The following is a 25,779-nucleotide window of genomic DNA, read 5'->3' on the forward strand; positions in this document are numbered from 1 at the left end:
AGCTATTTTCAATAAAAATACTTATTTTTCCTTCCCCATTTTCCTTCATTGTTTTGCTGAGAGCTCTTACTAGTTTTGATTTGGTAGCTCTTGTCGCACTTCGCAGAAAGATGGAGGAGGGTGTTGATGGCGCACATTCTTTGAGTTATGGAACAAAAATGACTGAGTTTTTAAGTTATATCGGCATAATTGCCGGGGAAGAACCACACACAAATGAAGTGGTTGTCTTCCTGTCAAAGAATCAAGTGAGTGTCGCTTCAAATGATGCATGTTTTCATTTTGTGCTTCACCTGGCCCTGCTTACCTGGTCATTTCAATTTTCTGTTCTGTTCTACCTGAGCTCTTGTGCTTGTTAAATGTCGTTTTTATTTAAAAATGTAGTTCTTAGCTCTTTTGTTATATTGTTCCTATGCTAGGGATCAAATGTGTGTCAAGGTGCTCCTCGGTCACTTATTAATCAGCAGGCTGTCAGCTACGCTACCTGGCATTTTTGGCTTCTCATTGACTGAATATTGAATTCACATGATATGTGGGGTTCACCAACAATAAGCCAAGAAATGCAAGCAAACAACTGCACTCGGAACTATTAGCAGCATCAAGCATGCTGATGAAAACTCAACGCCACACTGATCTGGTCCAGACTGTAGAGCGTGGCAGCAGGGTTGATAAGTTGCACCAGCTGGGGTGACAAAGCTGGATCAGCTTGCACCAACCAGGCTGGAAAGCTGCACCAGCTTACACCAAAACAAGACCTAGAACTTCTGCTACATAGTTTATAAATCTGCTCTTATGATAGGCTAATGCCACAATAAATTGGATTACCCCATTATCTCCTAACTACCTCTTTTGTGTCTCCTGTGCATCTTTTTTTAGGCCATGGTGTGACAGTACAGCAGTTTACTACAGCCATGGTGAATCTGCACTGCACAGTGCACAGCACAGCAGCAGTGCCTCAGCACTGAAAAGAGCTCATTAAGTTAACCATGCCTTGCAGTCTGGGCTCTGGCTGTGCTAAAGAAAAAATGTTAATGTTGCCTCAAACAAGCAGGCACACATACAATAGTCATACCAGTTACCACATATAAATTAGCAAGTATTAAGGCGTGACAGTACAGGCCAAGCCAAAAAGAGCTAGAATACTTCTTCTCCTCTCATCATCTCTCTGTGTGTAGCAGTTCAAGAACATTCTTGATAAGCACTGGAGTGACATCATTTTTATTCATAACACCTAACTACAAACATTGCAGTTTCATTCAGCCTCCATCTGCTCAGTAGGCTTGGGAACCATTAGGTAAAGTGGGGCTCAAAAGTTCCATGTATGGTAAATTGAGGTAATATTACAGTGACAGCAGTCAGTCAGTGGTTCAAGCATAAGATAGGCTAAAGACCGGACTGCAAGGCTCAGACTCTGTGGACCAGCCTCTGTGGCCATGCTGCAAAGACTAGCAGCTGTAAAAGAGCTTCATGGCAGCTCTGCATGATGACAAATCTATGCCAGCCCACACCAGCTGGCAACCAGGCTGGAACTTCCCACCAATGCACATGAAAAATGGTTTAATTTTTACCATGACAATAATATTTTTTTGCTCATTATGAGCTACTGCAATGTAAAATTGATTATTCCCCACCTGATCCATTGTCTCATGTGGGTGCTTTTGGTATCAAGATGAGGGTTTTAGCAACCAGTAGTATGGGTGTGGCCTTAACAGTTCTGGGTGTCACTGTTCCAGTGAGACAGTCACCTCTGACCTCACCCAGGATGAGTACAGGAGCTGGGGGAGCAGGGGGCTGCACAATCAAAATATCAGTTCATGAAGTTCATGAAACCCTTTATCTTGAGACCAACAGTACCTTATTTTATTGAATGACTCTGTGCCAGCACACTCTGTTCAGTGCAGTGCTCATGTAGGACCTGCGCCTCTCGACGCAAAATCAGCGCCATGCAACGGTAAATCGGCACCACACCGCGCACCCGCAGAGTGGCCTCGCAGTCCGCGCCGACGAGATCTCGTCGATACTGCCATCTTTATAGTTTGTGTGGTATGACCTCAGTGGCATAGTTACGGTGACGTGGATCCGCGGGCTGCCCCCCGGCGGGCGTTTGGCCCACGCCCGAGACGCCGGGTTTCATCACTTGTCTCACACTCTGCCGTTGACGAGTGGATAATTGCGCCCTCGGCGAACCGTTACTACAACAGAAATGCCACACCAGTACCACCATTGTCACTTCTGTCGAATTGCTTGTGTGGATCAATATAGGCGGACCGTTTCGCCCTCCTCTCCCACTGACGTGCAGGGCGCGAGTTAGTACTCCCCATAACTGTTGTTTATATAAATGTTGCAACATGCTCTCTTTCAATTGCAGGTGGTGGTTGGGAGCATTGCTCTGCTTCTCTTGTTGGTTACCATCATTCTCTACTGCATCAGAACTGGGTCGACTAGTGAAATCAAGAAGAATCTGCAAACCAAAGGTGAGTACAGAGTATGTAGGTAACTCTTGGACCAACTGTCTCAGTCCTGGGGAGATTTGTGGATCGCCACCCCGGTAGGGAGTAACTCCCTAAGGGCTGCTATGCTCGGGCACCTTGTAGTCAGGAAGACAGCTACCCTTGTTCTGTTTTATGTGCCATCCTAGCTGTTATCATTACCATCGTGTTTGGGTTGATATGCGCCTCGATAAGACCGGCTGAATTGGCGGTGATCGAATCGACAGCTGTCGATTGTTTTTATGTCCGCCGCCGACTGGCAGAGCGGACTTTGACCACTGGACGACGGTCACCAGTCGCTACTCGAGTGATTCGTCTCGGGTTGCTACGTGCTATGATTGGTACACAACTCAAAACTTCTTTTTGTCGACGTGCGTGACAGGGAAGTTGTTGAGGAAAAGGAATAGTGACGAAGGAAAGATTAGTTGAAAATCGAATTCATAGGTAATGTGGCCGAATCAAGAAGAGTAGTATACCAAACTGCTGTAATGCTATAGTGAAAAACCACAAATCGATCGCTCGCTTAGCTGTTTGCCGAATTATATTGAAAAAGCAAAGGAATTCATCGCACCAGGGAGCACAAAACTGATCCACACATGCATTTTAGTTGCATTTGATAGGTAGCTGAACGCATTTCCGTGAGATGGCAGCATTTTCCTCGAAAACAGGACGGACGAAAGCCAAACTGATTAGATGCACGAAGAACTAAGCTCAGTTTCGCTCCGGCTTTCTCAGTCCAGACATCACGTCACCAAGAAGTTCTAAGTCGACGAGTGTATTTTTATTACCGATCAGACTGACTACTTTTCTCATCAAAACCGAACACAGGACGTATTATGCAATTTATTTACTAAATCAGTATCTGACATTTTATGGTGTTTACAGTGGAAGACATGAAGGACTTCGTCGGCGTTGGAACTCGGCCTCGGTTTAGAAAACGAGACAAGATCGTGTTTTACGGACGGAAAATGCTCAGAAAGGTAAGGTCTCACTCATTCAGTGATTTGGAATGCAGAGCTGAAGTAGCACCTTTTGCCCGGAGTCGAAGCCAGAATCGAAGTGAACTAGTAACACAAAATTTTGACTTCCTACAACGTAAAAGGATATCGCAGGGGAGCTCCAAACATCGAAATATTCATGGATACTTCGATATTGTCCCGTCACTTGTCAGTCAGTACTCGTCTTACACAGATCGCCCTTTCCCCAGGTGAAATCAGTGGGCCAGTACGTCAAGTCGAGCAAGAACGTGAAGAAGCGCCAGCTGGTGATGAAGTTTGCCAGGAACCTGTTGCAGATGCGCAAGGACGACCAGACGCAGCTGGCGGTAAGCGGCCGGACAGGACTCGCAGTGGTCGGTGAGGTTAGGTATATTGGCCTCTCTCGGCCGTCGGGCGTAGGGCAATGTGATGCTCACTGCTCGCAGCGGTCGGAGGGCCATGGCCGCTACCCTGGTATCGGTCGATCGCCACTGATGTAGGTGGAGAGCCGAGCGCGGTATGCCTGGGCTCTCGTTAATTATTTCCGAGTGGATTGCCGGTGAGCCGCGGTGTTCAGAGATCGAGCCGAGCCGAGCCGGGTCGATCTGCCGTCCAAAGGCAAAAACGCATATGTCGGGTCAGGTCATCACCCGACATATGCGTTTTTGCCTTTGGACGGCAGCGATGGAGACGGTCCGGATATTGATAGCGCCTTCCAGAGAGTCAGAGCGTGTGTCTTGTTGCGCTTCCATCCAGATTTTCGAGTTAATTCTCACAGCCCTGTAAGCCAGTTCTGTGGAACTGACTGATCAGCTCTGTTAACACCTCACTGGGATGGAAACACCCCCGTAACGTTCCCCCAAATGTTTGGGAATATTTCTTGGAACAAATCTGTCCTCGCATATGCTTTTACCTGCGACATTTACAATTACATCCATCACCTTTTCACCAGTGTTAATCACCCATCACCCTTTTGAAGAAAAAAAAAACCATTGTAACTTAGCTTGATATTAAGTCGGAAAATAATATTAGCCGACGTCTCACCCGAATATATAACAAACATAAATTTATGGTGGTCTGGGCGACAATATTATTGAACTTTGCTCATCAATGGATACCACCCATCATCCCTAGCATTGATGGCTCGACCACCCGTTTGTGAGTCGATCACGGGCTCTCCGTTACTGCTGACGCCCCGTGACGTCATTGTATCGGTGTGACGTCAGGTGCTGGAGCCCCCCAGCGAGTACCTACAGGAGGATCTGCGCGACGACAGCGACTCCTCGCTGCCGCGTGAGGTCATGTACATGCTGCGCAGTGTCAGGTCAGTCGCGCACGCTGGTCCGAGGAATGGGCGAGGGAAATGGCAAGTTATCGTTGGCCACCCACCTTATATTGAGGCTGTTGCAGTATCACTTATTCGTGCTTTGCGGTTGAATGTACGAGCATTAACAGAACATGTTATATTGTTTTACAGCTTTTATCTCAATGTATACCTGCAGATACTGGTGCTTGGTTTTGATTTATGAGCCACTGCTAACATCGTTTCTTTTCAGAGTGTTTGGTCATTTTGAGAAGCCGATTTTTCTAGAACTTTGTAAGCAGTGTGAGACAATACGACTACGTCCTGGGCAGTTCCTGTTCAAAATAGGTGAGTCTCGGCCATGAATCATTTGATTAAATTCACAAACGCCAAGTAATAACCGGATATCCAGCTTATGTCAGCCGTCAGTCGAGTAAAAAGGGACGTAGAATTAGTTTCACATCAAATGTTCTAAGCACGCAGCGATTTAGACTTAAACCCTATTTGGTTCAACTCTTGCAATCAATATCTGAGTCACTTAATAATGTGTTCAATCCCGTCCCGCATAATAACACGAGACATGCGCTCGGTTCATTTCGTGTCTGTTGACTGTTGCACGTGGTGTTACCGCCATGTCATAACAATGCACACGCTTCGGCTGTCGTTTTCGTGTCTGGCGTACGGTAACCGCCGTGACTATCCTCAGGTGACAGTGACGAGAACGTGTTCGTGGTGCAGTCGGGTCTGCTGGACGTATTCATCACTGAGGCTGACGGCAGCGCCAGCACGCTCAAGTACGTCGGCGCCGGCGACTCGGTCACATCGCTGCTCAGCTTCTGCGACGTGCTCACGGTACGGGGGGGCGTGATTACGGTACGGGGGGGGGGCGTCCTCACGGTACGGTGGGGGGGGGGGGGGCGTGATCACGGTACGTGGAGGTGTGCTTACGGCACGGGGTCGTTCTTACGTGTCGGGGAAGGGAGGGAGCCTTGCTCACGGTACGGGAAGGCTCACTCGGGGGGAGGGGGGGGGGGGGGTCGAGAGACGTGGCAGAGTGGTTTAGTAAGCTACGGAAGGCTATCAGGTTAGTAGCTGGATACTAGAGACGTTCTTTACCATTTTACTTCGGGCTTTGTTTCTTCCTTCGTGATCTGACATTTAATAAAAAGTTTTTCTATCTGCTCCACTTGAATTCGTGTAGAACGATGCGGCATAGGTGCCAATATTTTGACAATTGGTGCATTTTCTGTGTCACAGGGTCACCCGCAGCCTTATAAGACGGTGTCGGCAAAAGCAACCGAAGATACCATAGTAATCAAACTACCCTTCATGGCTTTCTTGGTACGAACTCATCAACATTTTAGCGTGCTTGTGTTGTTTTATGCATGTGCATGTTTTCCTGATATCTTAATGGTTAACCCGCGACCTGGTGGGGGGGGGGCTATTTTTTGCCCCCCCCCCATCCAGACTTTTCGATATATCTCCAGAACCGCTGCGCCGATCGTCACCAAACTTTCAGTACCCTCCCGGACATCAATTTTACACATTATGACCAAAAAATTTTCCAAAGCCTACGATAGGTTGGCCGGAAGTGACGTCAGAGTGACGTCATGTTCTGCCGTTTTCGACCCAAAAAAGGGTTTCGCGGGAAGAGCTGTCAGGCCTATAGCTTTGCAAATACAGAAAAATGATAAAAAACATAAAAGCTGTAGATTGGACAGGGCTACAAAACTGCTATCTCGGATTTTTGAAATTTTTGGATTTTGACTCCCAAAAATCAAAAAATAGTTTTTTTGGATATAATAATCGAAAAATCCAAAAAGTTTTTTGAATTTCGTAAAAACCGGAATATATGTGATAGTCCTTACCGCCTTCCATTCACATACCAAATTTGAGATTGATACCTCTTTTTTTGGGCGAAGTTATAGCGAAAAAACTGTTCAAAATTGATGACGTCAAATTTTCAAACTCAATTTTTAGCAATTCTAGACCCCGTAGCGCAAAAAAAAGACCACCATTAGACTCTCCGTGACGAGCTGCATCGATTCAATACCCATTTTATGCAAAACTATCAACTTTAAAATTTGACCTTTTTTGGCCTGACCTTGACCTGACCTTGACCTGAACTTCACCAGAAAGTGACCTAAGCCGTACCTGATAGTCTTATAACCAACACCATTGAGTTGGAAATGAAAAATTGGCCATAAAACATGTATCACACAACCTTAGTTAAGTTGGGCTCATGTGACCTGACCTGTGACCCTTGGTGACCTGACCTGTGACCTGACCTGGTATTGCCAGTGACCTCTAATAGCAGCATATCTACTAGGCAACTGACGTCCTACCGCTGATTCTCGACAAAATGCGTTTTCCTCGGTGTTATAGCGTATTCCCTAGAAGACCCGTGAACGGTGAAACATTTCATCTTTGACCTGACCTGTGACGTCATCGGTGACCCCGAGGTCAATGAAATTTGGTTTCGTTCGACAAATTTGACAGGCCTTTCGAACGCCGTTTGAATTTTGCGGATCCGTCCAGTAGTTTCGGAGATACGAGGGGGGGGGGGGCAAAAAATAGCCCCCCCCCATCAGGTCGCGTTATAAACAGACCCCACCAGGGCGCGGGTTAAGTGCGAATGTTTGCATCACTATCGTGCTATGTGTTTGGCAGTAACTGACGGACGCTTCCTGTTTATGATTGTGACTTATGCTTTGTGTCTGACGTATTGGGCAGAAATTGACCAACAGTTTATATATAACCGTCGTGTGAATCACGCTAGGTGTTTTACATTTTCCTTTATTTCCCCCTCAGAAACTGACGGACAGCTACCCGGAGACGGTGGTGCGTATGGTGCAGATCATCATGATACGACTGATGAGGGTCACCTTCACCGCTCTGCATCACTATCTGGGGCTCAGCTCCGAGCTGATGACACAGGTGAGGTCAATGTAAGAAGGTCACTGGTCACAGGTCACTACCTGGGGCTCAGCTCCGAGCTGATGACTCAGGTGAGCTTGATATAGGGGTCACAGGTCACATGTCACTACCTGGGGCTCAGCTCGGAGCTGATGGCACAGACGAGGTCAGCACTCCGCTCGCATTATTAAATTGCTGTGCGCTGTTCTGCTTCCCTCCCCAGTGTGCCATATTACCGACTCCCCCTCCCCCTTTTCCCTCCACCCCTCAGCACGCCCGCCAGCGGACAGATACGTCGCTCAAGTCGCAGCAGCAGTCTCCGCGCAAACAGCGCCGGCCGGCGCCGGACGCCGAGGTACCGGGCGGCGGCTGGCGGCCCGGCGTGGTCCAGAGCGAGCCCGTGCCGACAGCCGCCTCAGGAGACGCAGACACGGAGGAGGTGCTGGTCGGGTCGGCTCAGTCGACTGGCAGGGTGAGATGGCGCGTGGCGGGTGAATAGGGGGAGTGACTGAATGGAGCAGGGAGCGGGATGTGGAAGGAACGACGGCAATGAATAGGAGATCGAGATTCTTTGAGTTGCCACTTGCCAAAAAAGTATGTGAGAGTGGGAGGGACGAGATTGCTCAGACGATTGGAGTGGGACATCGTATTCAGGGTTGTGCCTGTCTGGCATCGCATTAACTGCTTTTTGTAACCACCCCCTCTCGCCCCTGTACAGGAGCGTCGCCGGTTCATGGACATGGATGAGGCGGCGCTGTCTGCAGACGCACTGGAGCGGTTCCGCGCCATCCTGCAGCTGCCCAACCTGTCGCTGCTAGAGGGACACGTGCTGCTGCGGCACCTGACCCCCGGCCAGGTCATCATGACGGAGGGTGTACAGGAGGTCAGTCACACTCCCCCCCCCCCAGCCAGGTCATCATGACGGAGGGCGTGCAAGAGGTGAGTCACTACACTCCCCCCCCCCCCCCCTTGACCTCGTCCCGGCCAGGTCATTATGACGGAGGGCGTGCAGGAGGTGAGTCACTACACTCCCCCCCTTGACCTCGTCCCGGCCAGGTAATCATGACGGAGGGCGTACAGGAGATCAGTCGCTGGCTGCTGGAGAGGACATGAGATAACGCTGTAAGGGGTGATTTAACCGTAACCGCTTCTTGCAGCATACACCCACCACAGACACCTTGGCATAATCATTCATTATGCTCTGTTTCATGTGCAGACATCCTTGAGTTTGCTCGCTTGGTACATGTCGTGTCGTGTAGCTTACTCAACCGTTCGACCGTTCCCTTGCTGCCAGGAAGAGAGAACAGCCTGGCGCTCGCGCTACATAGTACGCTCCGTCCACTGACTGCTCTCTCCCTCCCCGTCAGGAAGAGAACGGCCTGGCGCTGGTGCTACACGGCACGCTGCAGGTCAGCCAGCGGCGGCCCGACAAACCGTCTGAGGAGGTGCTCATGTACCTGGCGCACAGCGGCCAGATGGTCGGCGCGCTGGCCGTCCTCTCCGGCGAGGCCAGCTTCTTCTCTGTCCGCGCCAAGTCTGCGGCGCTGGTGGCCCAGATGAGTCAGCAGACGTTCTACAACATCATGCTGGAGGTGCCGCAGGTAGTGCTGCACGTGGCCAACACGGTCATCCGCCGGCTGTCGCCACTAGTGCGACAGATCGACTTCTCGCTGGACTGGACGCACATCGAGGCCGGAAAGGCCATCTATCGGTGAGCGAGAGGGCAGAGTCAGGAAGGGGGATAGAAAGGAATGGAGGGAGGGAGAAGAGAAGAGGCGAGGAGTGGAAGGAAGAGCTGACATTTACTTCATTTTCGTCCAGACGATCTATGTCACAAAATTGGCTTTGGATACCGCTAGAAATTATCAGCATGCCTAAGATACGTTGCTCTCTAAATTGCTGGACGTTTTTGAGTGCACTTATTAAGTCTTCATAATTCATCATTCTGCTTAGCTGCTGAATGTCTCTTGGCTAGCTGCCGTTCCTACTGTCTTCCCCGCTCGTCCCGTCTCTGACGCCATTACCCACTGTTCACAGTCAGGGCGAGCCGAGCGACAGCACGTACATCGTGCTGAGCGGCCGTCTTCGGTCGGTCATCAGCCACCGTGACGGACGGAGGGAGCTGCTCGGAGAGTACGCGCGAGGAGACCTGGTCGGCATCGTGAGTACCTGACCGGTTCGACCAGGAACCCTGGCAGACAGGGAGTGGACGTGGGGCAGGGTAGGGCAGCGGTAAGGGTCTGGGCGAGCCGGTTATAATATGTGTTGTAAATGTCAGCTTGCCCGCCCGTTCTCCTAGGTGCGGATTATCGTCATATCCAATTGTCCATCCATCCGGGCGGCCAGGCAGAACCCTTAACCCGTGTCTTTCCCTCATTGCCAAATGAGTACTGACACAGTTCAATGCCCTCATGCGTAAATAATCTGATATTCGTCCGTCCCTCAAAGACAGAGTCACTGACCGGCATGTATCCCTCCTCCTCCCCGTCAGGTGGAGACTCTGACGCAGACGGAGCGCAGTACCACCGTGATGGCTATCCGAGACACAGAGGTGGCCAAACTCTCCGACGGTCTCATCAACTTCATCAAGCTCAAATACCCGATCGTGGTGACGCGCCTCATCGAGCTGCTGGGCCACCGGATCCTGGGCTCGTGGAAGCGCTCGGCGTCTCCGCTGGCGGCCGGCAGCTCGCTCAGTGCTGCAGTGGTCGAGCAGCGGCCCAGTCAGACCAACTTCAACACGGTGGCGCTGCTGCCCGTGTCCGAGGACGTGCCGCTCGTCTCGTTCTCGTTCGAACTGCTGCACAGTCTGCTGGCGATCGGTGAGTGGAGAGGGCGGTGGACGGTGGCTGATAGAGTGTCTTGTTGTGGACGACGGTGGTTGGTCGTTAGGGACGGCTGTGTCGCCTGGTTTGTGTGTTAATGAGTATGTTGGTGAGTGTTTTGATAAGTTTATGTTCGAGAGGCTTTTCGATGAAATGTGCGACTTATTTGTGTTTGTCACAGGACGTGCGACTCTGCTGACGTCCGAGCTGATTAGGAAGACGCTGGGAACGAGCATCCTGGAGCCGAGCAACGACCACCGGCTGATCGCGTGGCTGGCGCAGCAGGAGGACCAACACCAGGTAAGACGCTGACTCGTTGGCAGACTGATTCATATCCTCCCCATAGTGGCTGTTGCCCGATCCATCGATTTACTGTTCTTTCCGGTCCGCTGAGCACTGGCCCCAGTTATCTGTCTCAGTCGACTGGTGGGTGGGTGGGGAATTTCAAAATGATTGAGAGCCATTTACGTCTTTTCTCTGAGTTGTGTGTTGTTCCCTGTCATTTACATCAGGCTAGTCTAGTTTTGGAAATAAAATTTGTATTGTTCTGTGCCGGGTCTCACCAGCTTCCGCCGTGACCGCCAGGTGACCATACCTGTGGCCTCTGACCGGTCCCCTTCTGTAACCTCCAGGTGACGCTGTACCTGTGCGACAACGAGCTGACGCCGTGGACCCAGCGGTGCATCCGCCAGGCCGACTGTATCCTGATCGTGGCCCTGGCAGAGCGCGGACCCTCCGTCGGAAAGGTGCGCCAAACTCCGTCACAGACCCTAGGTGTCTGGCCGCACCTACCAGCCATTTCTTCTGACAGACCATGTAAAACTTTATGCGCCCGTGGCTACTCAATGAGATAAAAGTGTTGGAAATACCCGCTTTCGTTAACCTTACATGAGCTCAGTTTGTGGCGTTGAATTTTATTTCACCGTTCATTCGCTCATGCTACTAATTTCAGCTGGATTGGTCGTTTCTCTGTTTCCCAAATTAGGGAACCGGGGTCAAAATTTCGACCCGTTGAGGGCTGACAAATGTAGTATTCTCTGACGAATAATTGTTCCTCGTCCGTCTCTACCAGATCGAGAAGCAGCTGGAGACGCTGGCGGTGCGCACGCAGAAGGAGCTGATTCTGCTCCACCGCGAGGGGGCTCCGCTGCCGCGGCATACGGTCCGCTGGCTCAACATGCGCTCCTGGTGCTCCTCACACCACCACATCCAGGCGCCCAAGAGGCTGTTCGCCAAGAAGAGCCTCACAAAGATCGTGAGTTGGGGTGGGGGGTGTCTGATAGAGGGTGGTAGGGCGGGTGGTAGCTTCTTATCCATCTCTTACTATCCGCTATCACGTCATGGTTCTAGGAGGCGCGTCGTTTTTATATGTGATGATGTTTTTATAGGTTATTCTTCATCCTTCTAATAATCATACGATGCATGAATAACAACTAGAATGACACTGTATTTGTTCCAGAACATTGTTACATAAGAGAAGTAGCGTTACGACACGTTAAAGGAACTATCCCACCTTCTAAAATGTTGTTAAAACCGGTTAAATTGTGCCCGACTTTATAGATTGGATGACCAGGAACACGGTTCTGGCATTTCTGGCAGACAAACACGGTTCTGGCAGACAAACACTATTCGTTAGAATTGTGTTTTTCTATTGAAAAACAACCGGAGCGGTCGTTCTCCGGGCTATGTTTTGCAAGTTATTTTTCATTAAACATCTTAGGCTTCCCATATTCCAAACACAAACTTTCAAATATGTGACGTCACAGCCCAAAATTACCTCCTTCCCCAGGCCACATTACTGTCATAAAGCTGATTTTTTTACTCTGTAGGCACCACAACAAAGTTCAGACCAAGTTTTAAGCGATTTTTCAACGAACAAACCCATTTAAATCAGAATGACTATAATGACTATAATAAACGAGGTGACGTCACACTAACGGTCGCTCCATGTTGAAGATAGGGCCTTGCGCAAGGCCCATTTTCAAATGAAGGGAACGAATTTCTTCAACACCAAGAGGCCGCGGGGGTTGCAACCTAGATAGATAGTGGTTTCTGAACCTCGCCGCAAACTTGGCTATCTCAACTCAAACCCCATGTTAAAGGTGTAATAGTCCCTTTAACGCTCACATTTTGACTAAGGATTCATTTTCCATCGCCATACACCTTTCATTATGTGGCAACTAAGATTGTTGGCAACCATACGTATCATTGTTGTCTCAGCCGGCTGACCGCCTCTCCTTTTTCGCCCCATTCAGCGTGAGTCGTACCGCAAGATTCTGGAGACGGAGCCGAACCGTTTCTCCGACGTCTCTCGGCTGGCGCGCCTTCTGACGGGCACCTCTGTGGGCTTGGTGCTGGGCGGAGGCGGGGCGCGTGGCGCAGCGCACATCGGCATGCTCAAAGCCATCCAGGTGAGGCACACAGTGTATTTTCGCATGAGACTTATGAGATGCCGCTCTATGAACGTGTTGTTGGTTGATGTTAAACTTAAATTGAACATGCCGCATGGTACATATGAATGGACAGTCACTGTGGGACACGACGTATATAACATAGCTAGCGTTATTAGTTCCTGTTCCAGTTCAACAGGAGGTCTTTGAACACTATCCGTTGTGTTCCCGCCCATATGAGGCCACTATCCCCTTGCACTGTTTTCCGCCAATAGGCCAATATCTAGTGTTTTTGGACATGTTTTCATTTCATTTGTCATCTGGACCCGTTTTCCACCCACAGGAGGCCGGTATCCCCATAGACATCGTAGGCGGAGTGAGCATTGGCGCCTTCATGGGCGCGCTGTACTGCAAGGAGAAGGACCTGGTGATCTGCACGCAGAAGGCCCGCAGCTGGTCCATGGTGAGGGCGGACGGGAATGTTACAGAGCCTGCTGTAGTGTATAACTGAGGTCGGTGGACTGGAGGTCGTCTCAGTAGGTCACGGTCATCCTGTGTTTGAACTTCGCAAGCTTTGTCAGATTTTCACCTTCAACATGTCCCGTCAGGCCGCTATCTCCTTTTCTTCAGCTGAAATGGCAGAGTGGCTTCTGATCTTAGAGCTAACCGTTCTCTCCCTCTCATCTCTCCCACAGAAAATGACGCAGTTGTGGCGTCAGATCTGGGACCTGACCTACCCGGTGACGTCGTGGTTCTCGGGCCGCGGCTTTAACGCCCTGATCCAGGAGGCGCTGGGCGATGCGCAGATCGAGGACCTGTGGCTCCCGTACTTCACGCTGACCACAGACATCACGGATAGCGCCATGCGCGTCCACACTCACGGTCGGTGCCGGGTGGGTGGGGAGCGGGGGGAGGAAGGGTCCGTGCACGTGCCGGCTGGCAGGGGAGGGGCTCACTGGAGGGAGGTCCAGGGGTCCACGATCGTTGGTGGGTGAATGGGAGGGACTGGCCACTGGGTGTACTGTGAAGAAAAGGGATCGGGAGAAAAGGGAAGTTCGGGAAAATACAGTGCCGAACGTTAGGGAGGGGAGCGTGGGGCCTGTGGGATAACACCATGGGCTTTCGCGGGCGGGGGGCACAGCTTGGGGCCCTTGAATATTTCCCGTTTTTTATGTGATTTTTTTTGTGTGTTATTTTAGCGGTAGTGGCTTGTCTAACATGTGTGTGGTGAGCTTGTTAGGTGTCGATGCTTCAGAATCTCTGTCATGCTTTTTTAGCAGTTTTGCTGGAGTTTTAGCTAGGTTTCCCCTGTTTGGTGCACATACCTAACATGTTTCTTTATTTGCTAGTTTGATTTGCACATAGCTTTTATTTACCTCTTCTAGTACGTCTATCACGCATATTCTGATAAAGCACTATTATAACACATTTTCGGAGGCCTGCTCGATGCTACAGCGATGTTATTTTCTTCAAACGCACTTGGCAGGCTGCCATGATTCCTTGTGCAGTGTTAGCAATTATAAAATGTGCTGTTTTTTCCTCTGCTTATCATTGCATTGTTCTGAGTTTGTAGACTGACGGTGTTGCTGATTCTGCTGATATTTCACTTCACTCTATGATCTTAAATTGCCTTGAAACCGTAACGTACTATTGCGGATACAAGTAACAAACACTGCTGCATTGAGCACGCCTTCATCCACTAGTACGTGCCCGCCTGGGGACTCTATTGCAATTTTTTGGTAAACACTCTAAAAATGTTAACATATTTTTTTGTCATCGACTTGGTAATGGTTGCGTCGTTTACGATTGATCTGTTTGTTTTGTTTTGTTGTCACGTTTTTGCAACACTTGACATTTTGTAGCATGTTTAATTTAAGTTTGTTATGTATTGAATCATTTTCATTGCTTTTCTTTCTCTATTCTGTTAGCTTTCGTGTTTTGTTTACTGTCATTACCTCATACGGCATACCTATCGTTTTTATGCTCAAATTACGACTTGTTTCTCGCTCTCAGCGTAAAGTCGCCGGCGTTCGTGTGTGTGTGTGTGTGTTTGTGTGCGTGTGTGTGGTGGCGAGAGTAACCACGGCACCGCTGCGCTGCTGTCCTCCGCTCCTCTCTCTTCCCGCTCTCGCGGTGCTACTCGGCCCCTCTGCCCCGTGTCCACGCCTATCAGTACCAGTGAGTCCATCATGCCGACACCCCGGTCCGCCAGCTGCGTCCTTTGATCCCGTAGAGATGCAAGGCTCCTCATGGGTCCCCGTCGGCCTCTTGGCGTGCATGCCTCCTCGGGTGCTTTTTAGAGTTGGATGGTTTCTGATTGAGTTGGGGAGACGTCTGTGAGGTTTTTTATTAGTTTTGTTACCCAGAAGCTCAGAATGGGTGACAAAGCCTGCAGCTGGGGGTGGCAGACTCAAAAACTTCGGTATCTTGAAGTGGTTTGTCTCAAATGACTAACAGTTATTACCGACTTTGTAGTGTGCTGTAACCCTTTAGGTGCTTTGTAGGCTCTAGTGCTCGGTCGCTGGATTAGATACTTAATCGGAAATAATTATTTTCGTTGCACATACTGGGCGAATTTAGTGTCTTCGCTTTCCGTCATCGATAGTTGAGGGATGCTCTCAAAGCTCATTGTACATCCACTTCGTTTAGGCATACTGGCCTCGAAGCAACACAATGTAAATGGAAGTTTGATATGCGAAGGAGGCACTTAGGGCAAAGTTGTTCTATTTTGGTGGCTAAAATAATAGGCAGTAACTATCACGGATTTAACTATGGATAAGAACGAAATTGCTGAGTCAGTGCATACAGTAGCACACTAACCACCAGCGAAATTGCCTGCTTACGCTTTTATTCATACATGTGAATGATGTGTTTATGTGGTGGACAGCGAATGCCCTTGTGTGGAAGGTGTGCGAATGGTATTTGGTCTAACATCTGGGTACCCTGAATTTGCCTTATCGCTTTATATTCATTCATTAACATGCCTAGTTGTGGGGTGTATCAATTACACCTGAAGCCACTACATAAGAACATGCATTTGTACTGGTTGTGGCGGTGGCCGTGCCGCCGGGTCCCCCGCCGCCCGCTGTGTGCTGAGCTCCCCGTCCGCCGTACCCGGGTGCGCGTCGCAGGCTCCCTGTGGCGCTACGTGCGCGGCTCCATGTCGCTATCTGGCTTCATGCCGCCGCTGTGCGACCCGCGCGACGGCCACCTGCTGCTGGATGGTGGATACGTCAACAACCTGCCAGGTAACGCCGCCAGACGCTGACACACTGACACTGATACTGACACCAACACTGACACAGACACTGGGACCAGCACTGAGACAGACAGACACCAGACACAGACGCAGACACCAGACACAGACACCGATACCAGACACAGACCGACACCAGACACAGATCGACACCAGATACAGACACCATAGATACAAACACATACACCGACACCAGACACACAGACACAGACACTGACACTTGCACCAAGACACTAACACCAGACACAGACACCGACACCAGACATAGACACCATACGAGTAGATACAAACACATACACCGACACCAGACACAGACGGGCACCACACAGACACCGACACCAGACATTAGACATTAACTTAAATATAGGCAAATACTGACCCGACACCGACACGAGTACTAAGACGGGTGTAGATAAACTAACAACACCAGTGCCGGCGTCGCATTATGTTGTTGGTGATGAGCAAAGACCGAGCCGACCAGGAAAGTTGAAATATGCGCCACGAACCGTGACCTTTGACCGAAAACGGCGCATTTTGGAAGGAGGGACGGCTGTCTATACTCTGGAGGGTTTGGTATGCTTGGATTGGGGGACGGGGGTTGCCATTGCTGGCTGCTGCTCACAAGTGGCTGGTTGGGATGCTTGGTCAGGATTATTTTCCGATTGGGTAACGCAAGATCAAGCGTATCTACGCGACTTTGTTGCATGAGTGTACGGCTAATTGGGTTGTCTTGTCCTTAACCTTCTGCTAGTTTGGTGGTGCTCTCAAAGTTGTGTGACATTTCTGGTGTGTTGTGTCGTGTGTGCCTGTGTGCTGGGTGACGGTCACTGGACGTTTGTTTAGGGCTCTGTTGCCTTGCCTTGGCAGCTGGGTTTCGCTAGTGCTCGGTACTGGGCTGATTTTAGCGAAGCCTGTATAGCGAGGGCGGATTTGAAGTTGACAATTCTTAAGTCTGGAGTTTTACTCGTTAATGCGGACACGAATTTTTATTATCTAATATTGTTGACATAATAATGTACATTTTTACATGCATTAATGTTTCATAGCATCTGCTTCTCTCGCAGCGGCAGTGACCTCGGGAGGAAAGGTTCTCTTCCCGCTCCGTTTTCTCAGTTTGGGCTGCCAGGCCGGCCAACACTCGCACCGCATGCTCCGCCCTCTCTTCTCCATGCACCAAACTAAACGCACGGTCCGTGGTGGTCGTCCTCTTCAGCGTTCTCTTTTTGTTTTTGACATTTTATCCTGTCTGTCGTGCTGGGAATATCCCTTTCCTTTTTCAAGCTGTTTTTATTGTAACTCTCAAAATATTATTTCAGTTTTTCATCATTTCCTTCACTTCATTTCCTGTTGCCTTCGTGAATATTTGATAGCTAAACTTGCTATCCTATTCGCAATTCCAGAAAGTTTCTTTTTCATAGCCATCTTTTATAAATTCAGTTTTTAGGTAAACGTTATGTTGTGGCATCGAATCGGTTAAAAGTTTGATCTCGATGGATTGAGGTGTATTTTCTGCCCTGCAGTCGGTTGATTGTTCATTAACACGCCATTCGCTTGAACGTTACGTTGACTCTTCCTTTACGAGTAGGTAAAGTTTAAAGAATAATAATAAAAAAATGGTAAGCTAATGAGTAGACTTTTCTACCCGGGCACTTTACTCTAAGTTGACGCATGAAACACCACCAGCTGGCCTAGTGCACCCAGAACTATGCCCTTGCCCATTCATTAATTAAACTCTTCTTTCCTATATTACCCAACAGCGGGTCGTCCCGAAGTATCTGGCCAGCTTTAGTCCATGGACTTTATCAGTCATTTTAACTCCATGATAGTGATCCATGATGCAGCCCATGACTCACCCAAACCTTTAAATTTTAATGATTGTCATCGGTTTCATGGCTGGAGACTTCCGGGCACGATTCTCATGGCTAGGTCTCTCGTCATCGCGCAACTCATTCAACAGGCTTCAATCCTCACCTAACCCGCATTGGGTCCACGCCCTAGCCCTGTCCACGGGTCATCAGCCCCGACCTAGCCCGGTCCCCGGTCTCCTGAACTCCCTTCCGGCGGCGGCAGCCCGGCGGTGCCGTCGGTGACCCGTCCGTGACCCTTCCGGTGACCTGGCGTGACCCACCGTAGGCACCCTGTGGCGGTACGTGCGCTCCAGTATGAGCATAGCCGGCGTGCTGCCGCCCGTGCCGGACCCGGCCGATGGCCATCTGCTGGTGGACGGCTGCTATGTGAATAATGTGCCAGGTAGGACGCTAGTGCGGGGTATTACCTGCCAGGTAGGACGCTAGTGCGGGGAATTACGTGCCAGGTAGGAGTGGGTCCAGTCGCCCAAGTCCCGCCGCACCAAGACGTCATTGGCTTGCCGCTGAAACACAACGTTACTGACGATGTCCCAACTCCCAACATGCTTAGTTTGACTCTGTAATGAAACTAACATCGAAGGCTCGATTTGACGGGAGCTATGCTTGACTTGCTCGTCTTTCAATAAGGTTTGTTTCAGCAGCAACCCACTGTCTGTCAATATATGGCGCGCACCCACACAGCATGACTGTCACATGCCGTCCGCGACCGCGTCCTCTCGCTTCTGGCTGTCGGGCTGGGCCTTTGTCAGCCTGAATGACGCCGTTCGTGTTACACGCTTGCCAAGCTTATGTCACGCACATCGCTTACTGCTTACCCTCACGGGCACAGGATACATTGGGGCGTCGAGACGGTGGCAATTCGTAACACAGAGAAACAACTTTCACCCGTTGCTTTATGCTTGTATGTTTGGAGAAATGAAAGGTCGCGGTAGAAGTTTTGAAAGACGATAGCTCGTCTTATTGGTTGACATCATTCCGGGCTTGATACACGTCGAACAATGCTCAGATGTGAGGGTCCCGCCTGCAGATTTCCATCCGTTAAATATTTAATTAAATTGATGTAGAAGAATGGGGTAGTGATTTACCTACTCGAGATTCTTCTGCCCATTCTTATAAAGAGCCCGGGCCAAAGTGATACTCTTTGCTAGCTCGTTATTCTAAATCCACGACTTGTATCAAAGCGCTGTTCAATGAACGGGCTTTCTACCGAGTTTGTGGCAGCCCGTGTCCGTTACCCAAAGTGCGCCGTTTGGTTCGTTCCAGTGGGTTCCTTCGGCTGGTCAGGCGGCTCGGTCTTTGCTCATTCGATGCTATATTTTATGTGTAGTGTAAGTTCTTAAATGACAATGAATCTCCATAAAGTATTCAGTGAATATTGGTCATGGTAAAACATTTTATCCACATAATTTGACAGTTTGCAACATGCGTTGTGTTTAGCGAGTTTTGATCAATGCAATGTATGTTTAGGATAAGAGGCATGGTGTTCTGAAGTAACGTTCGCACTGAAGTATGTCATCCACAGCGATATTTTTGCAGCATTGCAGCATTCGATTGGCTTTTAATTGATTTTACCTAGAGTCTAGACCACATGCATCGATCCCACGAACACCTCTCAGTGTTTACCCACACCTCCCACCCCTCCCCACCGCTCTGTCTAACCCCTGCCCCCCCCCCCCCCGCGCGGCGCAGCGGACGTGATGCGCTCGCAGATGGGCGCCCACATGGTGCTGGCCGTTGACGTCGGCTCGCAGGACGACGTCAGCCTGACCAACTACGGCGACTCGCTCTCGGGATGGTGGCTGCTCTGGAAGCGCTGGAACCCGTTCGCAGAGCCCGTCAAGGTGCCCAGCCTGCCCGACATCCAGTCACGGTGGGTATTGGGGGGGGGGGGGGGGCACGGGACGAGGCTGATAGGGTGGTATCCTAATTTGTCTATGGGTGTTCGGTGTCTAGTTTTATATTAAGTTCGATAAAAAAAAAACTGGTCATGTGCTCGAAATGTCTTCTAGATCTCGTTTGTCAAAAGTATTATGCTTGACAGATGTTATTTATCTGCGAAATCGGCAACTTTATAGCTACTTCTCTCAGGGGCGCTTTTCTTAGTGACTTATTTCGTTTATCTTTTGTTCTGCTTTACCGTCACTTTCTGGTGCGCTTTCTGTAGCTCACAGCTGACTCTTATCCCCGCTATGTTTCAGGCTGGCGTACGTGTCGTGCGTGCGCCAGCTGGAGGAGGTGAAAGGCTCCGACTACTGTGAGTACATCCGGCCGCCGATCGACCGCTACCGCACACTACAGTTCGGCAGCTTTGACGAGATCAAGGTAGTGCCAACTCGACGTGTTTGTGTGCGTGTGTGTGTGTGGGGGGGGGGGAGGGGGATTGCTCGGAATGCTCCCGATTTTTCGAAATCCTGGGGGATATGATTCAGCTTTGCTAAGGCCTTGGGTATGTGATGCTGAAGCGGGGAACTAAATTAACGGACTGGGGAGAGATATGGGGATCGTGGGTATAATTTGCTGTTGTAATTGCATTCAAGACGTGTCACGATCGCCTGGCCGATTTTTATCATTGTACCCGTCTGTTGCTCGGTAGATCGTCTGTTACGTATCCTTGCGTTATGTATCCATGTGTCTCTCAATAGGATGTCGGCTTCGCGCACGGCAGCGCCTACTTCAGCGGTATGCGCAAGGCTGGCACCCTGCAGGCGCTGTACGACCCCAAGAGCTCTGCGGCCGTCGCCCTGGAGACGGCCTCTGGTCAGCCGAGGAAGCTCTCGCAGGAGACGCCGCACGCGCCGCACAAGTTCACCGACCTCGCACAGATGGTGAGTGGCGGGGGATTGAGCGGGGCGAGAGGTATGGGAACAGATTGGATTTTGGAAACATATTCAACTTCATTCATAGTTAGTAGTTTTGTAACGATCGTAGAAAGATAGTGGTTTTGTGACATGGGAGAGATTGTAAAATCAAATTTCAGGGAGACATCCCTGAATCATCCGTCTAGTGCGGTGCTGTTATTTGAAGACTGAGCTAGCCGCACCATCTCACTGTTGTGTGCGAGTATGCCGGGTCCGGGTCCTGTACAGCTCCCTGCACGACAGTGGACTGGTTATATGAGTCGGGAGCTGGCCTATACCGATTCACTGCTGTGCTAGTACAGCTGTGTCGAGTCCGGATACCGCGGAGTTCCCTGTTGTGCGACAGTTTGGTTTTGGACTGGTTATATGAACTGGTAATTGACCTGTTCCATTCCCTGCCTCAGGTGTGCCGAGTCCGTGTGCCGCGTACCTCCATGTACGACAGTCTGGACTCTGACGAGGAGGAGGACAAACCGGACTGGACGGGCGGCAGGGCCGGGCGAGCGACCGTTACCGAACAGGGCTACCACTCGGAGCCGGCCGTCCAGCGGGGGCTCTCCAAGGTCAGTGGTACTAGCGGGGCTCTGCTGTATGTACTACCACTCGGAGCCGGCCGTCCAGCGGGGGCTCTCCAAGGTCAGTGGTACTAACGGGGCTCTACTGTATGTACTACCACTCGGAGCCGGCCTTCCAGCGGGGGCTCTCCAAGGTCAGTGGTACTAACGGGGCTCTACTGTATGTACTACCACTCGGAGCCGGCCGTCCAGCGGGGACTCTCCAAGGTTAGTGGTACTAACGGGGCTCTACTGTATGTACTACCACTCGGAGCCGGCCGTCCAGCGGGGGCTCTCCCAGGTCAGTGGTACTAACGGGGCTCCACTGTATGTACTACCACTCGGAGCCGGCCGTCCAGCGGGGACTCTCCATGGTCAGTGGTACTAACGGGGCTCTACTGTATGTACTACCACTCGGAGCCGTCCGTCCAGCGGGGGCTCTCCAAGGTCAGTGGTACTAACGGGGCTCTACTGTATGTACTACCACTTGGAGCCGGCCGTCCAGCGGGGGCTCTCCAAGGTCAGTGGTACTAACGGGGCTCTACTGTATGTACTACCACTCGGAGCCGGCCGTCCAGCGGGGGCTCTCCAAGGTCAGTGGTACTAACGGGGCTCTACTGTATGTACTACCACTCGGAGCCGGCCGTCCAGCGGGGGCTCTCCCAGGTCAGTGGTACTAACGGGGCTCCACTGTATGTACTACCACTCGGAGCCGGCCGTCCAGCGGGGACTCTCCATGGTCAGTGGTACTAACGGGGCTCTACTGTATGTACTACCACTCGGAGCCGGCCGTCCAGCGGGGGCTCTCCAAGGTCAGTGGTACTAACGGGGCTCTACTGTATGTACTACCACTCGGAGCCGGCCGTCCAGCGGGGGCTCTCCAAGGTCAGTGGTACTAACGGGGCTCTACTGTATGTACTACCACTCGGAGCCGGCCGTCCAGCGGGGGCTCTCCCAGGTCAGTGGTACTAACGGGGCTCCACTGTATGTACTACCACTCGGAGCCGGCCGTCCAGCGGGGGCTCTCCAAGGTCAGTGGTACTAACGGGGCTCTACTGTATGTACTACCACTCGGAGCCGGCCGTCCAGCGGGGACTCTCCAAGGTCAGTGGTACTAACGGGGCTCTACTGTATGTACTACCACTCGGAGCCGGCCGTCCAGCGGGGACTCTCCATGGTCAGTGGTACTAACGGGGCTCTACTGTATGTACTACCACTCGGAGCCGGCCGTCCAGCGGGGGCTCTCCAAGGTCAGTGGTACTAACGGGGCTCTACTGTATGTACTACCACTCGGAGCCGGCCGTCCAGCGGGGGCTCTCCAAGGTCAGTGGTACTAACGGGGCTCTACTGTATGTACTACCACTCGGAGCCGGCCGTCCAGCGGGGGCTCTCCAAGGTTAGTTCAGTGGTACTAAGTACTAACGGGGTACTACGACTGTCCAGCAGGGACTCTCCAAGGTTAGTTCAGTGGTACTAACGGGGCTCTACTGTACTGGGGACTCTCCAAGGGCAGTGGCTCAAACAGGGCCCCGCTCCACTGTATTGAGACTCTTCAATGTCAATGATTCCTGACCTTCCTGTTACATTTCCGGGCTAAAATGGTGCTGATCGCTACTTCGAATATGTTGTATCACCCTTACATCATCTGTTTCCGGTATATGTCAGAATATGATTTCATGAAAAATGCGAGTTGTTCATTGCAACAGTCACTAAATATCAGTTTCGGGTTTCGACCACGTAGTAGGTGACCTTCGCCCGACTTGGCTCGTCAAATTCGGCGTCTAGTCGAATTTCGGTGACATAAAATCCGACCACCTCCCGTCGTCGGAGCGTCTGTTGGCAGCGAGCCAGCCTGGCTATTTCTGTGTCCGGTCACATGTTCCCTGGCGGCGGCTGGTCGAGCCTCGGTCGGGTCACTGACGACTGGGCGGTGTTCTCAATGAAAGTTGTCGATTGGTGGATGATATAATGATTTTTTTTTCGTTATGGAAGTACATTTCGTCAGATTCAGTGCTTAAGGTTTTAATGTTGTCGTTTGATGGTTACTGACGTTTGGTGCCACAAGCTGAAGCTGTTCGTCTCGTACATCAATCCAATGGCATTTCAGAATATTAAGCACCGCGGTAAGACTTGGTGTTCGACATTTGATCGACTCCACCACCCGCCCCAAATGCGTGTGCCAGTGTTGATACCTCACCAGCCGCCACCAGACCTTTGTTTTGTTGGGCTAGGCTCTTTTAGTCTGTCGAGACTATTTCAAAGCCGGAAGGATGATAGGAATTAGGGTGAGACATTGGTCTTGGCGAGCACCCTAGTGAGTCGTCGGGGCTGAGCCCATCCAGTGGACAGGCCACCCAGTTCCCGGCCCGTAACACTCACTGCACCCGACTACGGGTGTGCTCCTATGGAAGCTTCCCGCACGGGATAAAGTTGCCCGTCCAGCCCGGAGCAGGGGGTTGAGGCGTAGGGAGAAGGATTTGACTATCCTGAGGATAGAAAAGACGGAAGGGTGTCCAGTGCCGTCAGAACTGAGAATGGTGACCCTACAACGATTGACGTGAGTTTGCCGCGAGTGACGTTCGCCGTCAGTGGGTGACGAGTGCCGTCAGCGGACTGACGTGCCTCCCTCTGCTCCCCAGGTTGAGGGCGCCTCCAAGGGCTACTTCTCCGAGGTTTCCGACGTGGACGTCTCAGAGGGGGCTGATACCGCTGACCTCTCCGACGAGCTTACGCCATAGTGTCCCGGGCTTCCGTAGACGTCGGTAGGGGCGGCCGGTGCCGCCAGCGCCGCCTGTGGGCTGTAACAGGTACTAGCAATGCAATGATTAGCCGATAGGGGCGAGCGGCGCGCGTACGTTACGTATCGTAAGGCGGGTTCGGTGTCAGGAGGGCAACTAGGCGACGCCTGGCTGGCTGGTACTTAGGGACGAGCCTCCCAGTCATTGGTTGCTTTGTTTTCAATAAGTAACGGGCTCAAGGAGGCTAATTTATTCATCGTTGAAGCATAATGTGCAACTCAGTAGCGGGTTAGCGCTGCCGCTGCAAGCTTGCCATGCTGGGCGTCATTGTAGTCATTTTGGGTGTGCTATCTTGCCGGATATGCAATATATGCAGAGATTGTTCGCGGTGTAGTGGTCTCCAGTGCCTTATGTGTGCCGTTGGGCTCAGAGCTGTTGTGGAAGGCGCACCTGGAACGACTCCGCTGCACTGAAACTGGCTGGTTGTGCTGTGTCGTAGATTTAGGCTGAGATGTGTTATGTGAAAAGGCCGACTTGTGTAAGATGCTCCAAAGCACATGCTTTCAAATTAATGTTATGTAAGCAATTGTATTTTCGCTGATGTGCGTTTCAAGTTATAACAGCCAATTCGGGTAAAATCCTCTCGTCACTGCGTTCGTGGTTCGGCGGAAACGTGAACACTCCTTTTTGTCGCCACAGCAAGTTGGTCATTTTGTTCACCGGGGCTAGTTGATATCCTGCCAAAGGTGCCGCGCCGTCCCGGTCGTGGGGTGTGCGGGCGCATAAGTCAGTCACCAAGACGGACTGCACTTTGTCTTTCTGTGCGGTTTGTGACTGTGTGCGAACGCTGCTATAGTGAACCGCGCCATGTTGGAATGGCCGAGCTTCGCAGTCACTGTCCAACTAGCAGGGAGTCCGATTATACCGTACGCTCGTATATACTCGCCTGAATATATGTCTGTGTGAAAGGAATGCTGTCTCAGTCAGTCTGCGCGATGAACTCGAGTTCTGCTACTGGTACATACCTATATACGGTAGGCATTGCAGAAACAAATGTAGGTTTTGTCATATACAACGTACGCTACGCGGAAGTTTTTCAAATTTCAACGGACTAGCAACATGCGTAGCGCAGTGCGTATGGAAGCTCGAGCTGGCAATCCAGTCAGCTGACGTGAAGCTGCTGATTGGCATCTTGGTTTTGTCATTTCACCACTTAACCCGCGCAACGAGAGGGGGCGGCTGTCCGACCCCCCCCCCCCCAAGCCTTTGCGAATAGCGGAAAAACAGCGGCACGTAGCGCCGCGAAATTTGGCACGAGTTTTCCCTCATCAATTTAACACATGGAATGCAAGTTTGAACCTCTTGCCTCTCAAGATCAGGTCACCTGGTCACTTCGGATGACCCAACCTCCAATCACTTTTTTTTTGCAATTTTGTCACCGTGTCAGAGCTACAGCAGATGACGGAGGCCTTTGAAAGTCGGAGGATGTAATGAGGTCATGGATGGCTGCAATTTGTTTATCTCGGAATTTTGATATCGATAACCTGAGGTCAGGTCAATTTCTTGACCTCCACATTATAAGTCAATGGGGGGGGGGGGGGAATCAAT

At 50.9% G+C, this 25,779-nt stretch overlaps 1 protein-coding gene across 4 annotated transcripts; it reads left to right on the forward strand.

Annotated features, from left to right (window-relative positions):
- Positions 1-86: 86 nt before the first annotated feature.
- Positions 87-25,143, forward strand: LOC122387589 (neuropathy target esterase sws-like). 4 transcript variants are annotated; one of them, XM_043377930.1, is made up of 26 exons: positions 87-245; positions 2,366-2,471; positions 3,372-3,466; positions 3,694-3,810; positions 4,690-4,787; positions 5,020-5,114; positions 5,473-5,618; positions 6,024-6,107; positions 7,578-7,703; positions 7,954-8,154; positions 8,401-8,565; positions 9,050-9,393; positions 9,720-9,843; positions 10,174-10,504; positions 10,689-10,807; positions 11,140-11,253; positions 11,580-11,762; positions 12,763-12,918; positions 13,241-13,360; positions 13,593-13,779; positions 18,287-18,403; positions 19,711-19,891; positions 20,220-20,343; positions 20,664-20,846; positions 21,284-21,442; positions 24,073-25,143. In XM_043377930.1, exons 1-26 carry the CDS (start codon positions 111-113, stop codon positions 24,169-24,171), a joined length of 3,909 nt encoding a protein of 1,302 aa, XP_043233865.1. In that variant the 5' UTR covers positions 87-110; the 3' UTR covers positions 24,172-25,143. The 4 variants fall into 4 exon arrangements, with proteins under 4 accessions (XP_043233865.1, XP_043233864.1, XP_043233866.1 ...); XM_043377929.1 differs by lacking the exon at positions 18,287-18,403 and adding an exon at positions 16,029-16,145 and having other exon boundaries at positions 89-245; XM_043377931.1 differs by lacking the exon at positions 18,287-18,403 and having other exon boundaries at positions 99-245.
- Positions 25,144-25,779: the final 636 nt, after the last annotated feature.

This window comes from Amphibalanus amphitrite, unplaced genomic scaffold, assembly GCF_019059575.1.
Source record: "Amphibalanus amphitrite isolate SeventyFive unplaced genomic scaffold, NRLGWU_Aamphi_draft 000290F_arrow, whole genome shotgun sequence".
NCBI classification, from domain to species: Eukaryota; Metazoa; Arthropoda; class Thecostraca; order Balanomorpha; family Balanidae; genus Amphibalanus; species Amphibalanus amphitrite.